At 44.2% G+C, this 17,456-nt stretch overlaps 1 protein-coding gene across 1 annotated transcript in view; it reads right to left on the reverse strand.

Annotated features, from left to right (window-relative positions):
• The window catches only part of LOC121568021 (cadherin-23-like), a 188,291-nt gene that overhangs the window by 136,642 nt on the left and 34,193 nt on the right, over nucleotides 1-17,456 (reverse strand). The window contains exon 4 of the mRNA XM_045221067.1: nucleotides 9,747-9,974. Coding sequence (XP_045077002.1) covers nucleotides 9,747-9,974 — 228 coding nt within the window. The remainder of the gene's footprint in view (nucleotides 1-9,746; nucleotides 9,975-17,456) is intronic.

The following is a 17,456-nucleotide window of genomic DNA, read 5'->3' on the forward strand; positions in this document are numbered from 1 at the left end:
CAGCACTGGAAATTAGTACCATGACTGAGTATATGCTGTCCCTCCCACCACATACCCCAGTCAACCTCATTTTCCTCATCACTATGTGTCTCCTGTAGGAAAACTACATTAAGCCTTTTCTGTTTTATTACTTCTAATACCCAAGCCCTCTTATTCCTGTCCCTTCCTCCATTAATATTGAGAGAACCTACCCTTAGTACCTCCATATAGAAAAGAAAAAGGAAAAGCAGAAGATACCACAGAGAAACCAGACAAAGAGAATAGAACACCCTATGAGGCATAATCATCATCAGTATTTAAATGTTCTCTTAACCTGACCACGTTTCCCACCACCTTTTGCTGCTGCAACAGCAGTAACAAATTTCCTCAAGCGAAACCGCTTCTTCTCACTCAACTGGTCTAACCCCACCGTCTTCTGTAACATCACAGCTGACCTCACAAACTTATCAACATCAAAATAATCTGCCAATTTGACAGATTTCCCAAAAGTCTGATCCAGAAACCCATTTACCTCCTCTAGATCGTAAATTGAGTCCTCACCAGCTGATATCGTATCAAGAGAGATATCCATATCCTTCTCCTGATCCTCCTCAACTGAGGCCACAGACCACTGACTCCCCTCTACCACATCCCTTTCAACACTCCCCACTTGCACCCCATCACTCGTACCAGGCATCTCCTCCACTACCTGGGAGACTAGCCCCACCTGAACCCCATTACTCGTAGTGGGCATCTCCTCCACTACCTGGGAGACTAGCCCCACCTGAACCCCATTACTCGTAGTGGGCATCTCCTCCACTACCTGGGAGACTAGCCCCACCTGAACCCCATTACTCGTAGTGGGCATCTCCTCCACTACCTGGGAGACTAGCCCCCCTGTACCCCAGCACTCATAGTGGGCATCTCCTCCACTACCTGGGAGATGAGCTCACATGAACCCTCTCCTGTAACCCATTACTTGTAGTGGGCATCTCCTCCACTACCTGGGAGATTAGCTCCACATGTACCCCCTCCTGTACCACAGCACTCATACTGGGCACCTCCTCACCAGTCTGAGGAAATGGCCCTTCAGATCCATCCTTACCTTCTACAACAATTTTTTTCTGCTGCATAACATTTCCCTCTGGTACAAGTTGCACCTCTGTGCCCTCAACACGGACAACTTGTTCCTCAGCAACAGATGCGTGTGGCTGCTCTACCACTGTCAGCCCACCTCTTCCTACATCAGTGGGCCCAGGCGTTACGAGGACCACCTGCGCCCCTCCCTCTGCCTTCTCCCTTTTCGGGCAAGCATGTCGCTTATGACCAACATCCCCACACTCAAAACACTGTTGACTACCCGTACTAGCATAAGCCATATACAGTCTATTGTCATACTTGACTTTAAACGATAACTCCAAAGTCTGCTCCGGTGAGTCCAAAAACATAAACACCTGTCGCCGAAACGACATTACCTGTTTCAACGCGGGGTGTTTGCAACCCAATGGGAAAACCTTAATTGAACTTGCAAACTTCCCAAAGCGCAATAACTCGCGCTCCATTAGCTCATTTGGAATGAACGGCGGTACATTTGAAATCGTTACCCTTGTTGACGGAGAAAAAAGCGGCGTAACTTGAATAAACATTCCTTTAAGAAGTACGCCATGCTCAACCATACGATCAACAAGGCGCTCTTCTTTAAGAAATACCACCACCGCTTTATTCATCCGTGACGCATAAGCAACATTCTCATATCCTACCTTCTCTCCTACGGCGACCAGAACCTCCTCCACCGTGACAGTAGCTTCAGTAACACACCTAAAGCCGTGCCGAAGTGACAGGGACGGCGTCCCCATTCGGGCCGCCATCCCCACCAAAATCAGGGTAATTTCGACACGAAAAACAATATACTTAATTCTACCACAACAAGAAAATATAAATAATAACCTTAATCATGCATAGAAGAAAAAAGGATATCACCAAGAAAAGGAAAACCCAGGATATCTAACTCTACACAACACTCGCACTTAGTACTCACTCAAACAATTCCCAGCATGCACCAAACACTCCCAGCATGCAGAGAGAGAAAGAGAGAGAGAGAGAGAGAGAGCAACTGACAGAGAGAGAAAGACTGACTGACATAGAGAGAAAGACTGACAGAGAGAGAAAGAGAGAGGGAGAGATAGACTGACAGAGAGAGAAATAGAGAGGGAGAGAGACTGAATGACAGAGAGAGACAGACTGACAGAGAGAGAGAGAGAGAGAGAGAGAGAGAGAGAGAGAGAGAGAGAGAGAGAGAGAGAGAGAGAGAGAGAGAGAGAGAGAGAGAGAGAGAGAGAGAGAGAGAGAGAGAGAGAAAGACTGACAGAGAGAGACCGACAGAGCAACCGACAGAGAGAGAAAGACTGACTGACAGAGAGAGAGAGAGAGAGAGAGACTGAATGACAGAGAGAGACAGACTGACAGAGAGAGAGAGACTGACAGAGCGAGAGAGAGAGAGATAGAGACTGACAGAGCAACTGACAGAGAGAGAAAGAGAGACTGACAGAGAGAGAAAGAGACTGACAGAGAGAGAAAGAGACTGACAGAGAGAGAAAGAGACTGACAGAGAGAGAAAGAGACTGACAGAGAGAGAAAGAGACTGACAGAGAGAAAAATAGACTGACAGAGAGAGACTGAGGGACTGATAGAGCGAGAGAGAGACTGACAGAGAGAGACTGAGAGGGACTGATAGAGAGATATTGAGAGAGAGAGAGAGAGAGAGAGAGAGAGAGAGAGAGAGAGAGAGGGACAGAGAGAGAGGACTGATAGAGAGAGAGACTGACAGAGAGAGAGAGACAGAGAGAGACTGATAGAGAGGGACAGAGAGAGAGAGGGGACAGAGAGAGAGAGAGAGAGAGAGAGAGATAGAGACTGACAGAGCAACTGACAGAGAGAGAAAGACTGACTGACAGAGAGAGAGAGAGAGAGACTGACAGAGAGAGAGAGAGAGACTGACAGAGAGAGAAAGAGAGACTGACAGAGAGAGAAAGAGACTGACAGCGAGAGAGAGAGAGACTGAGCGGGACTGATAGAGAGAGAGAGAGAGAGTCTGACAGAGCGAGAGAGAGACTGACAGAGAGAGACTGAGAGGGACTGATAGAGAGAGATATTGAGAGAGAGAGAGAGAGAGAATGAGAGAGAGAGAGAGAGAGAGAGAGATTGATAGAGAGGGACAGAGAGAGAGAGAGAGTGGACTGATAGAGAGAGAGAGACTGACAGAGAGAGAGAGACAGACAGGGAGAGACTGAGAGGGACTGATAGAGAGAGATATTGAGAGAGAGAGACTGACAGAGAGAGAGAGACTGATAGAGAGGGACAGAGAGAGAGAGAGAGAGAGAGAGACTGATAGAGAGGGACAGAGAGAGAGAGAGGGGACAGAGAGAGAGAGAGAGAGAGAGAGAGAGAGCACCTCTACTGGCTTGAATATTGTTCAGACATGACAGCGGTAGTACTACTCTCACAACATTGATGTACATATTAACCAAGAAAACGTGAGATGGAGGCTACACATAGACGATCACAAAGACATGTCATATACGTCTCACATTTGCACACACACAACTAGAGACAGCAAAAATATACCACGAATGCACGTGCACATACACATTCAGACACACACGCATACACTTGCACACCACATTGTGATTCCAATTCATCCCAAAGGTGTTCGATGGGGTTGAGGTCTGGGCTCTGTGCAGGCCAGTCAAGCTCTTCCACACCGGTCTCGACAAACCATTTCTGTATGGATCTCGCTTTGTGCACGGGGGTATTGTCATGTTGAAACAGGAAAGGTCCTTCCCAAAACTGTTGCCACTAAGTTAGAAGCACAGAATCGTCTAGAATGTCATTGTATGCTGTAGCGTCAAGATTTCCCTTCACTGGAACTAAGGAGCCTGAACCATGAAAAACTCCCCCAGACCATTATTCCTCCTCCACCAAACTTTACACTATGCATTCGGGCAGGTAGCATTCTCCTGGCATCCGCCAAACCCAGATTAGTCCATCAGACAGCCAGATGGTAAAGCGTGATTAATCACTGCAGAGTCCAATGGCGGCGAGCTTTACGCCACTCCAGCCGCAGCTTGGCATTGCGCATGGTAATCTTAGGCTTGTGTGCGGCTGCTCGGCCATAGAAACCCATTTCATGAAGCTCCCGACGAACAGTTCTGGTGCTGATGTTGCTTCCAGAGGCAGTTTGGAACTCGGTAGTGAGTGTTGCAACCGAGGACAGACAATTTTTACGTGCTATGTGCTTCAGCACTCGACGGTCCCATTCTGTGAGCTTGCGTGACCTACCACTATGTTGCGCCTAGACGTTTCCACTTCTCAATAACAGCACTTACAGTTGACTTTGGCAGCTCTAGCAGGGCAGAAACTTGACAAACTGACTTGTTGGAGAGGTGGCATCCTATGACGGTGCAATGTTGAAATTCACTGAGCTCTTCAGTTAGGCCCTTCTACTGCCAATGGTTTTCTATGGAGATTGCATGGCTGAGTGCCCGATTTTATACACTTGTCAGCAACGGGTGTGGCTGAAATAGGGGGTGTCTACATACTTTTGGCCATGTAGTGTACATGCTTCACAAATCATCTATAAGCTTACGACATACTGTATAATGGGTTAATAATTACAGCTCCATATGTGTGGAGCATTGCCGTGTGAACATTGTCTTCAAATGTGTTAGAATGTGTTTTGAAGTCTCTCTCCAGGTTCTGAGGCCTTAATGTAATGATTTGACAATTAGTTTGATGTATTATTTCAAATATTTCCTCATTCAAAAAGGTTTTCATAATTTTATATCATTTACTGAAATCACTTCAAAAAGGTATGGACTCATTCAAAATACCAAGAATAAGCCAGGCTAATTGGCAAGCTCATCCCTATGGTGAAATGAGGGAGCAAAGTTGATATTGTGAGATTTCAAAACCTTTAAAACAATGACTAGAGATAGACTCAATGAATATAGCAAAGAGCTGCTGTTTACATGAGTAAATTCATGTTATGGTTGTTCGTCAGCACTGTCAACACTTTGTTCAAGACTTTTATAAGATATAAAATGAGCATTCTCCCTACTTCCACTCACGCTACAACCAGCACTGTTATTATTATTATTTATTTTTTTAGGGGGTAGATCAGCTTTAATATTGCAGATAGATTGTAACTTCCATCAATTAAATTGTCTGCATCACTTCCAATCCCCCATATGTTTTTTTTTTCTCTCGCATATATATCTACATATATACAGTGGAGAGAACAAGTATTTGATACACTGCCGATTTTGCAGGCTTTCCTACTTACAAAGCATGTAGAGGTCTGTAATTTTTATCATAGGTACACTTCAACTGTGAGAGACGGAATCTAAAAAAAAAAATCCAGAAAATCACATTGTATGATTTTTAAGTAATTAATTTGCATTTTATTTCATGACATAAGTATTTGATCACCTACCAACCAGTAAGAATTCCGGCTCTCACAGACCTGTTCATTTTTCTTTAAGAATCCCTCCTTTTCTCCACTCATTACCTGTATTAACTGCACCTGTTTGAATGTGTTACCTGTATAAAAGACACCTGTCCACACACTCAATCAAACAGACTCCAACCTCTCCACAATGGCCAAGACCAGAGAGCTGTGCAAGGACATCAGGGATAAAATTGTAGACCTGCACAAGGCTGGGATGGACTACAGGACAATAGGCAAGCAGCTTGGTGAGAAGGCAACAACTGTTGGCGCAATTATTAGAAAATGGAAGAAGTTCAAGATGACGGTCAATCACCCTCGGTCTGGGGCTCCATGCAAGATCTCACCTCGTGGGGCATCAATGATCATGAGGAAGGTGAGGGATCAGCCCAGAACTACACGGCAGGACCTGGTTAATGACCTGAGGAGAGCTGGGACCACAGTCTCAAAGAAAACCATTAGTAACACACTACGCAGTCATGGATTAAAATCCTGCAGCGCACGCAAGGTCCCCCTGCTCAAGCCAGCGCATGTCCAGGCCCGTCTGAAGTTTGCCAATGACCATCTGGATGATCCAGAGGAGGAATGGGAGAAGGTCATGTGGTCTGATGAGACAAAAATAGAGCTTTTTGGTCTAAACTCCACTCGCCGTGTTTGGAGGAAGAAGAAGGATGAGTACAACCCCAAGAACACCATCCCAACCATGAAGCATGGAGGTGGAAACTGCAAAGGGGACAGGACGACTGCACCGTATTGAGGGGAGGATGGATGGGGCCATGTATCGCGAGATCTTGGCCAACAACCTCCTTCCCTCAGTAAGAGCATTGAAGATGGGTCGTGGCTGGGTCTTCCAGCATGACAACGACCCGAAACACACAGCCAGGGCAACTAAGGAGTGGCTCCGTAAGAAGCATCTCAAGGTCCTGGAGTGCCCTAGCCAGTCTCCAGACCTGAACCCAATAGAAAATCTTTGGAGGGAGCTGAAAGTCCATATTGCCCAGTGACAGCCCCGAAACCTGAAGGATCTGGAGAAGGTATGTATGGAGGAGTGGGCCAAAATCCCTGCTGCAGTGTGTGCAAACCTGGTCAAGACCTACAGGAAACGTATGATCTCTGTAATTGCAAACAAAGGTTTCTGTACCAAATATTAAGTTCTGCTTTTCTGATGTATCAAATACTTATGTCATGCAATAAAAAGCTATTTATTTCCTTAAAAATCATACAATGTGATTTTCTGGATTTTTGTTTTAGATTCTGTCTCTTACAGTTGAAGTGTACCTATGATAAAAATTACAGACCTCTACATGCTTTGTAGGTAGGAAAACCTGCAAAATCGGCAGTGTATCAAATACTTGTTCTCCCCACTGTAGGTAAACTGGGATAATACTAAAGAGTTAATCAGGGTGATTTTTCCACAAATGGACAGGTATTTACCTTTCCATGGTAGTAAGATCTTATCTATTTTTGCCAACTTTCTATTAAAATGTATTGGAGTGAGATCATTTATTTCATTTGGCATATGTATTCAGAGTATATCCACATCACCATCAGACCATTTTATTGGTAAACTACATGGTAATGTAACATTTTTATTTTTTAGTGATCCAATACGAAATATAGTACATTTATCATTATTTTATTGTAATCCAGAGAAGTTAGAAAATGTATCTAAATCCTCTATGAGGCTGTGGAGGGATTCAAGTTGTGGATTTAAAAGAAAACATGAATCATCAGCGTACAATGACACCTTTGTTTTTAAGCCCTTGATTTTTAATCCCTTGATATTATTGTTGAACCAGCACTGTTATTATTAGCGGCTTGTGTCTTTTTTAATATCAAGGAATATTTAACTTTTTCTGGTCATAGGAGTAACAACATGAATTGGTGCATGAGGCAGAAATAATGCAGTGCGACTTAAGTGTCGTCATCAGCTTGAACACTGTGTCCCCTTTCCTCAGCGGAGGGAGGGAGAGAGGCAGCCTCACCACTGCATCCTCCCTCCCCTCAGAATGGAATGACCATCATATTCAGATCATCAGTCCAATAAAAAATTAAATATATACACTACCATTCAAAAGTTTGGACACACCTACTTATTCAAGGGTTTTTCTTTATTCTTTACTATTTTTTACATTGTAGAATAATAGTGAAGACATCAAAACTATTAAATAACACATATGGAATCATGTAGTAACCAAAAAAGTGTTAAACAAATCAAATATATATTTGAGATTTGAGATTCTTCAAATAGCCACCCTTTGCCTTAATGACAGCTTTGCACACTCTTGGCATTCTCTCAACCAGCTTCACGAGGTAGTCACATGGAATGTGTTTCAATTAACAGGTGTGCCTTCTTAAAAGTTAATTTGTGGAATTTATTTTCCTTCTTAATGTGTTTGAGCCAATCTGTTGTGTTGTGACAAGGTAGGGGTGGTATACAGAAGATAGCCCTATTTGGTAAAAGACCAAGTCCATATTATGGCAATAACAGCTAAAATAAGCAAAGAAAAACGACAGTCCATCATTACTTTAAGACATGAAGGTCAGTCAATCTGGAAAATGTCAAGAACAGGACAATGACCCAACACACCTCCAGGCTGTGTAAGGGCTATTTTACAAAGAAGGAGAGTGATGGAGTGCTGCATCAGATGACCTGGCCTCCACAATCCCACGACCTCAACCCAATTGAGATGGTTTGGGATGAGTCGGACGGCAGAGTGAAGGAAAAGCAGCCAACAAGTGCTCAGCATATGTGGGAACTCCTTCAAGACTGTTGGAAAAGCATTCCAGGTGAAGCTGGTAGAGAGAATGCCAAGAGTGTGCAAAGCTGTCATCCAGGCAAAGGGTGTTTATTTGAAGAATCTCAAATATAAAATATATTTTGATTTAACACTTTTTTGGTTACTTCATGTTTCCATATGTATTATTTCATAGTTTTGATGTCTTCACTATTATTCTACAATGTAGAAAATAGTAAAAATACAAATAAAACCTTGAATGAGTAGATGTGTCCAAACTTTTGACTGGTACTGTATATTATGCTCACTCAGCTGTTCCTCACAAGTAATACAACAAATTATCTAATAGCAGTGCAATCATATACCTAAAATGTTTAAATATAATTTCTAAAGTGTCTGAGAAGAACAACATTAGCAGGGCAATTCAAGCATAGCCAATTTTTGGTGTATGATAACACTGGTAATAGATAATTTATTGTATTGCTTTTGACACACAGCTGACTGATGGCCTGCAGCTGATGAGCTGTAGATCTCGGCTTGCATTTTGACTCAAAGTGATCTTGACTCAGAAAAGGTGACCACTGCTCTATGCTCACTCTACATAGCTGTATATAATGTATGTAAACTTTGTTAAAACTCCTCTGTCTATATTCTGGCTCTAAATGTTGTATATCACTAGCAGCGCCATATCATCAAGTACAATTCTGAGTGGAGGTGATTCTGATCTGATTCTGTCAATGTAGATCAATCATGCCTCTCTGACATATAGATGGCTCTATTTTGACCTCGAACCTCTGACCCTCTCTCAGGGATTTTTCTGCCATTGTAATCCTTGGGCGGACCGCCTAAGCGTTTTTTCAGGTCGCCTAAGTCCAAACAGTGTAAAAATATATCTTTATTTATAAAGCAATTATACATTTTTTGGGATGGAAAAACGCTTTAAGTGTGAACTTAAATGACTAAAACCAGTAAAGCATGTAGAAAAGATAATGGACCTATATATTTTTTTATGATATAATTTTTGAGAACTAACAATCACCAAAATAAAAGCTAGAGTCAGGGAGAATTAAACAAAATACAAAAAAATATGAATTTAGTAGTATTCATTTTGTTATTATGTTTGAGCAAAAGAAAACAGCATTATCCATGGCCAAATGCATAGAATTGCAGGAAACTAGCTTTAAAACGGAAACATTTTTTCTCAGCTCCACGGCAAAATATGTAGAATCACAGGAAATTAGATTTAAAACGGCAACATTTTCTCTCAGCTGCATAGCAATATGTGAAGAATTGCAGGACATTTGCTTTAAAACTGAAGAAAATAAGTCGTTCCATAGAGAAATTCGTAGATTTGCTGGATATTAGCGTCAACATTTTACAATTTCTCTACAGTGCCAAGATGAGGGCCTCAAAAAAATTCACTAAAATGTAGCCACGCCAACGGCCGACCGCGCTCATTGCCACGCCCACACGCCCACCACCTAAGCCTCTTTTTGATCCAGAAATAACCCTGCTCTCTGACTCACCGATAGTGACGGCGTGCCGTCGTCCTCTACCATCATGCTCAGCCGGTATTCCTGCTGGCGCTCGCGGTCAGGTGGGGATGGTCGGGTCACCATCTCGCCGGTCATGCGGTCCATACGGAAGGTGAGGTCCTTGTTACCCGAGGTGATGTAGTAGAAGAGCATGGCGTTGGGCCCAATGTCACGGTCCGTGGCCAACACGCGCAGGACAGACGTACCACCTCCCACATTCTAACACACAGACAGACATATAACATTTAGATAGTTAGACAATAACGTATCAGCATCATGTTCATAATACACACTATCTTTTCTGTGTACTGTATATATTTTTTTTTTTTTAAGCAGAGTGAAATTCCACTCTCCATTCATATTTCTGGGGGCTTGTATTCAGGCAGTACAGCATGAGAGGTTAGACAGGGTAGGGGGACAGAAAGGCCGAAAGGCGGTTGAAGGGATCGAACCAACAAGCTTTGGAGCAGTGTTGGCGAGTAGCTCCACTACATGTAATTCAACTACACTGAACAAAAATATAAATACAACATGTAAATAAAAGATCCCAGATATCTTCCATATGCACAAAAAGCTTACTTCTCTCAAATTTGGTGCACAAATTTGTTTACATCCCTGTTAGTGAGCATTTCTTCTTTGCCAAGATAATCCATGCACCTGAAAGGTGTGGCATATCAAGAAGCTGATTAAACAGCATGATCATTACACAGGTGCACCGTGCGCTGGGGCCAATAAAAGGCCACTCTAAAATGTGCAGTTTTGTCACACAACGCAATGCCACAGATGTCTCAAAGTTTTGAGTGAGCGTGCAATTGGCATGCTGACTGCAGGAATGTCCACCAGAGCTGTTGCCAGATAAATGAATGTTAATTTCTCTACCATAAGCCGCCTTCAACATCGTTTTAGAGAATTTGGCAGTACGTCCAACCGGCCTCACAACCTCAGACCACGTATATCCACTCCAGCCCAGGACCTCCACATCTGGCTTCTTCACCTGCGGGATCGTCTTTGACCAGCCACTCAGACAGCTGATGAAACTGTGGGTTTGCACAACCGAATAATTTCTGCAAAAACTGTCAGAAATCGTCTCAGTGAAGCTCATCTGAATGCTCGTCGTCCTCACCAGGGTCTTGACCTGACTGCAGTTGGCAAATGCTCACCTTAGATGGCCACTGGCACACTGGAGAAGTGTGCTGCTGACGGATGAATCCCGGTTTCAACTGTACCGGGCAGATAATAATAATAATAATAATAATATGCCATTTAGCAGACGCTTTTATCCAAAGCGACTTACAGTCATGCGTGCATACATTTTTGTGTATGGGTGGTCCCGGGGATCGAACCCACTACCTTGGCGTTACAAGCGCCGTGCTCTACCAGCTGAGCTACAGAGGACCACAGATGGCAGACAGTGTGTATGGCGTCGTGTGGGCAAGTGACTTGCTGACATCAACTTGTGAACAGAGTGTCCCATGGAGGCGGTGGGGTTATGGTATGGGCAGGCATAAAATACGGACAAGGAACACAATTGCATTTTATCAATGGCAATTTGAATGCACAGAGATTCTGAGGCCAACTGTCATGCCATTTATCTGCCGCCACCACCTCATGTTTCAGCATGATAATGCATGGCCCCATGTCTCCAGGATCTGTACACAATTCCGGGAAGCTGAACTTTTCCCAGTTCTTCCATGGCCTGCATACTCACTAGACATGTCACCCATTGAGCATGTTTGGGATGCTCTGGATCGACATGTACGACAGCGTGTTCAAGTTCCCGCCAATATCCAGTACCTTCACACAGCCATTGAAGAGGAGTGGGACAACATTCCACAGGCCTCAATCAACAGGCTGATCAACTCTATGCGAAGGAGATGTGTCTAGCTGCATGAGGCAAATGGTGGTCACACCAGGTACTGACTGGTTTTCTGATCAACGGCCCTATTTTTTTTGGACTGCTTTCCTTATATGAACTGTAACTCTTTCAGATGGAATTTCATAGAAATCGCTGTGTATTTTCCTGTAAGACAACTTTTAATAGACAGGCATGTTTCATATTTCATGAGTTTCTAAACAATGAAGAAGAATTTTGTGTATTTTGTGCAGTGTATTTTGTGCAGAATGTTGACAAAAAAACGACAATTCAAACCATTTGAACCCCACTTTGTAACAAAATGTTGTACCATATAGGCCTACCCATGGGCGCATAAGCTGCATGCGCACTTACAGTGGTCTTATGGAAAGAATAGGCCTATTTCCGATATTGATAGACAATGACGCACTGAATTCATTATTTACATTTTAGTCATTTAGCAGACGCTCTTATCCAGAGCGACTTATGAGTGCATACATTATTTTAATTTTTTTCATACTGGCCCCCCGTGGGAATCGAACATACAACCCTGGTGTTGCAAACACCATGCTCTACCAACTGAGCTACTTCCCTGCCGGCCATTCCCTCCCCTACCCAAGGACAAGTAGGGCTTACACAAATGGACGCATGGTCTCCATCCATACGCGTATTAATAGCTTATGCCGCATGGCAATATGATGCAGGGATAGCACACAGTAGCGCAGGATACCAGAGAGAATAAATGTAAGTTCATACACTTATTTGCATGGTTTTTATATAGCCTATATACAGTATGCTATGTTGAAATATAGAGGTAGGTCAATGTAAGCCTATACCGGTATGTAGCTAGACATATAGGCTAATTAACTAAGCCTATCTCTGCATTTGAAAGTAAATTGGCCAGATAAAACGCTTGACCATTTTCCCTCAAACAAAACCATGTAAAACCTTGTTTTTAAACCCCTATAGGCATTTTTATATACATCACCATGTGCATCAGAGTCGCATATTTCTTGTGTATTGAGAGCATCCTGACTGGTTGCATCACTGCCTGTTATGGCAACTGCTCGGCCTCCGACCGCAAGGCACTACAGAGGGTAGTGCGTACGGCCCAGTACATCACTGGGGCCAAGGTTCCTGCCATCCAGGACCTCTATACCAGGCGGTGTCAGAGGAAGGCCCTAAAAATTGTCAAAGACTCCAGCCACCCTAGTCATAGACTGTTCTCTCTGCTACCGCACGGCAAGCGGTACCGGAGCGCCAAGTCTAGGTCCAAGAGGCTTCTAAACAGCTTCTACCTCCAAGCCATAAGACTACTGAACATCTAATCAAATGGCTACCCAGACTATTTGCATTGCCCCCCATCCCTCTTTTACGATGCTAATACTCTCTGTTTATTATCTTTTTATTTTTATTTTTTTATTTCACCTTTATTTAACCAGGTAAGCCAGTTGAGAACAGGTTCTCATTTACAACTGCGACCTGGCCAAGATAAAGCAAAGTAGTGCAATAAAAACAACACAGAGTTACATATGGGGTAAAAAAAAAACATAGTCAGAAATACAACAGAAAATATATATACAGTGTGTGCAAATGTAGCAAGTTATGGAGGTAAGGCAATAAATAGGCTATAGTGCAGAATAATTACAATAGTATTAACACTGGAATGCTAGATGTGCAAGAGATTATGTGCAAATAGAGATACTGGGGTGCAAAAGAGCAAATTAAATAACAATATAGGGATGAGGTAGTTGGGTGGGCTAATTTCAGATGGGCTGTGTACAGGTGCAGTGATCGGTAAGGTGCTCTGACAACTGATGCTTAAAGTTATTGGGGGAGATAAGAGTCTCCAGCTTCAGAGATTTTTGCAATTCGTTCCAGTCATTGGCAGCAGAGAACTGGAAGGAATGGCGGCCAAAGGAGGTGTTGGCTTTGGGAATGACCAGTGAGATATACCTGCTGGAGCGCAGACTGCGGGTGGGTGCTGCTATGGTGACCAATGAGCTAAGATAAGGCGGGGATTTGCCTAGCAGTGATTTATAGATGGCCTGGAGCCAGTGGGTTTGACGACGAACATGTAGTGAGGACCAGCCAACAAGAGCGTACAGGTCACAGTGGTGGGTAGTGTATGGGGCTTTGGAGACAAAACGGATGGCACTGTGATAGACTACATCCAATTTGCTGAGTAGAGTGTTGGAGGCTATTTTGTAAATGACATCGCCGAAGTCAAGGATCGGTAGGATAGTCAGTTTTACGAGGGCATGTTTGGCAGCATGAGTGAAGGAGGCTTTGTTGCGAAATAGGAAGCCGATTCTAGATTTAACTTTGGATTGGAGATTCTTTATGTGAGTCTGGAAGTTGAGTTTACAGTCTAACCAGACACCTAGGTATTTGTAGTTGTCCACATACTCTAGGTCAGACCCGTCGAGAGTGGTGATTCTAGTCGGGTGGGCGGGTGCCAGCAGCGTTCGATTGAAAAGCATGCATTTAGTTTTACTAGTGTTTAAGAGCAGTTGGAGGCTACTGAAGGATTGTTGTATGGCATTGAAGCTCGTTTGGAGGTTTGTTAACACAGTGTCCAATGAAGGGCCAGATGTATACAAAATGGTGTCGTCTGCGTAGAGGTGGATCTGAGAGTCACCAGCAGCAAGAGCGACATCATTGATATACACGGAGAAAAGTGTCGGCCCAAGAATTGAACCCTGTGGCACCCCCATAGAGACTGCCATAGGTCCAGACAACAGGCCCTCCGATTTGACACACTGAACTCTATCTGAGAAGTAGTTGGTGAACCAGGCGAGGCAGTCATTTGAGAAACCAAGGCTATTTAGTCTGCCAATAAGAATGCGGTGGTTGACAGAGTCGAAAGCCTTGGCCAGGTCGATGAAGACGGCTGCACAGTACTGTCTATTATCAATCGCGGTTATAATATCGTTTAGGACCTTGAGCGTGGCTGAAGTGCACCCGTGACCAGCTCGGAAACCGGATTGCATAGCGGAGAAGGTACGGTGGTATTCGAAATGGTCGATGATCTGTTTGTTAACTTGGCTTTCGAATACTTTCGAAAGGCAGGGCAGGATGGATATAGGTCTGTAGCAGTTTGGATCTAGAGTGTCACCCCCTTTGAAGAGGGGGATGACCGCGGCAGCTTTCCAATCTCTGGGGATCTCAGACGTTATGAAAGAGAGGTTGAACAGACTAGTAATAGGGGGTTGCGACAATTTCGGCGGCTAGTTTTAGGAAGAAAGGGTCCAGATTGTCTAGCCCAGCTGATTTGTAGGGGTCCAGATTTTGCAGCGCTTTCAAAACATCAGCTGTCTGAATTTGTGTGAAGGAGAAGCGGGGGGCATGGGCAAGTTGCAGCAGAGGGTGCAGAGTTGGTGGCCGGGTTAGTGGTAGCCAGATGGAAAGCATGGCCAGCTGTAGCAAAATGCTTGTTGAAATTCTCGATTATTGTAGATTTATCGGTGGTGATAGTGTTTCCTAGCCTCAGTGCAGTGGGCAGCTGGGAGGAAGTGCTCTTATTCTCCATGGACTTTACAGTGTCCCAAAACTTTTTGGAGTTAGTGCTACAGGATGCAAATTTCTGTTTGAAAAAGTTAGCCTTTGCTTTCCTGACTGCTTGTGTATATTGGTTCCTAACTTCCCTGAAAAGTTGCATATCGCGGGGGCTATTTGATGCTAATGCTGTACGCCACAGGATGTTTTTGTGCTGGTCAAGGGCAGTCAAGTCTGAGGAGAACCAGGGGCTATATCAGTTCTTAGTTCTGTATTTTTTGAATGGGGCATGTTTATTTAAGATTGAGAGGAAATTACTTTTAAGGAACAACCAGGCATCCTCTACTGACGGAATGAGATCTATATCCATCCAGGATACCTGGGCCAGGTCAATTAGGAAGGCCTCCTCGCTAAAGTGTTTTAGGGAGCGTTTGACAGTGATGAGGGGTGGTCGTTTGACCGCGGACCCGTTACGGACGCAGGCAATAAGGCAGTGATCGCTGAGATCCTGGTTGAAGACAGCTGAGGTGTATTTAGAGGGTATATTAGTCAGGATGATATCTATGAGGGTACCCATGTTTAAGGATTTAGGGTTGTACCTGGTAGGTTCGTTGATAATTTGCGTGAGGTTGAGGGCATCTAGCTTGGATTGTAGGATGGCTGGGGTATTAAGCATATCCCAATTTAGGTCACCAAGCAGTACAAACTCAGAGGATAAATGGGGGGCAATCAATTCACATATGGTGTCCAGGGCACAGCTGGGGGCTGAGGGGGGTCTGTAGCAAGCGGCAACAGTGAGAGACTTATTTCTGGAAAGGTGGATTTTTAGAAGTAGAAGCTCAAACTGTTTGGGCACAGACCTGGATAGTATGATAGAGCTCTGCAGGCTATCTCTACAGTAGATTGCAACTCCACCCCCTTTGGCAGTTCTATCTAGACGGAAAATGTTATAGTTGGGGATGGAAATTTCAGAATTTTTGGTGGCCTTCCTAAGCCAGGATTCAGACACTGCTAGAACATCAGGGTTGGCAGAGTGTGCTAACGCAGTGAATAACTCAAACTTAGGAAGTAGACTTCTGATATTTATGTGCAAGAAACCAAGACTTTTGCGATTACAGAAGTCAACAAATGATAGCTCCTGGGGAGTAGGAGTGATACTGGGGGCTACAGGGCCTGGGTTAGCCTCTACATCACCAGAGGAACAGAGGAGGACTAGAATAAGGATACGGCTAAAGGCTTTAAGAACTGGTCTTCTAGTGCGTTGGGTACATAGAATAAAGGGGGGCAGATTTCCGGGTGTTGTAGAAAAGATTCAGGGCATTATGAACAGACAAGGATATGGAAGGATATGAGTAAAGTGGAGGTAAACCTAAGCGTTGGGTAACACTGAAAGAGATAGTATCTCTAGAGGCATCAATTGAGTCGGTCTGTGAGTGTATGGGTGGAGGGACAAAGGAGCTAACCAAGGCAGGTTTAGCTAGGCTGGGGGATCTACAGTGAAATAGTACAATTAGAAATAACCGAAACAACAATAAACTAACCATGTTTGGGCTGAGGCTAAACATAAACAGGATGTAGTACCGTAAAAAGGAACAGTCCAGCAGATATCAGCTGTATAGCTGAGTTATCATAAGGTCCGGTGGTGAAGCGCTAGTGAGTAAGAGGCCACGGCTAGCGTGTGCCACGTCCGTTTTGTTGTAGCCAGCTGGTAGCGATGAATCCGGAGTTAAAGGTCCAGTGATTCAGTGATGCCGGCGGAAAAACTGATATGTTCTGGGTCGATAACACGCAGTGCTGACTGGCCGAATATCCGGTGATCAATGTCCAGTGATTAAAATTAATCCCGCGGAAAAAAATCTAATGTTCTGGGTAAAAACACCGCTAGCTGTGGCTAATAGCAAGTAGCTAGTTCAGTTTAGTGAGTAAGCGTGTGCTAACGGGCCAGGGCTAGCAGATGGATGGAATCTTCGTGGTTACGTCGTAACCACATCAGACGACTTCGTCGGCAGACCAGTCGTGCAGGATCGGCGGGGATCCGTGTCAATACTAGGTGGTCCCGTCCGGTTGATAGAGAGGTAGATAGCCGGGAGATGGGCCCAGCTCAGGTTGATTAGCCAGACCACAGCGTCCGTCCTGTTGTAGCCAGCTGGCAGCGATGAATCCGGAGCTAAAGGTCCAGTGAATCAGTGATTCCGGCGGAAGAACTGATATGCTCTGGGTCGATAACGCGCTGTGCAGACTGGCCGAATATCCGGTGATCAATGTCCAGCGATTAAAATTAATCCCGCGGAAAAAAATCCAATGTTCTGGGTGAAACATCACTAGCACCGCTAGCTGTGGCTAATAGCAAG

Source organism: Coregonus clupeaformis, chromosome 1, assembly GCF_020615455.1.
Source record: "Coregonus clupeaformis isolate EN_2021a chromosome 1, ASM2061545v1, whole genome shotgun sequence".
In the NCBI taxonomy this organism is placed as follows: Eukaryota; Metazoa; Chordata; class Actinopteri; order Salmoniformes; family Salmonidae; genus Coregonus; species Coregonus clupeaformis.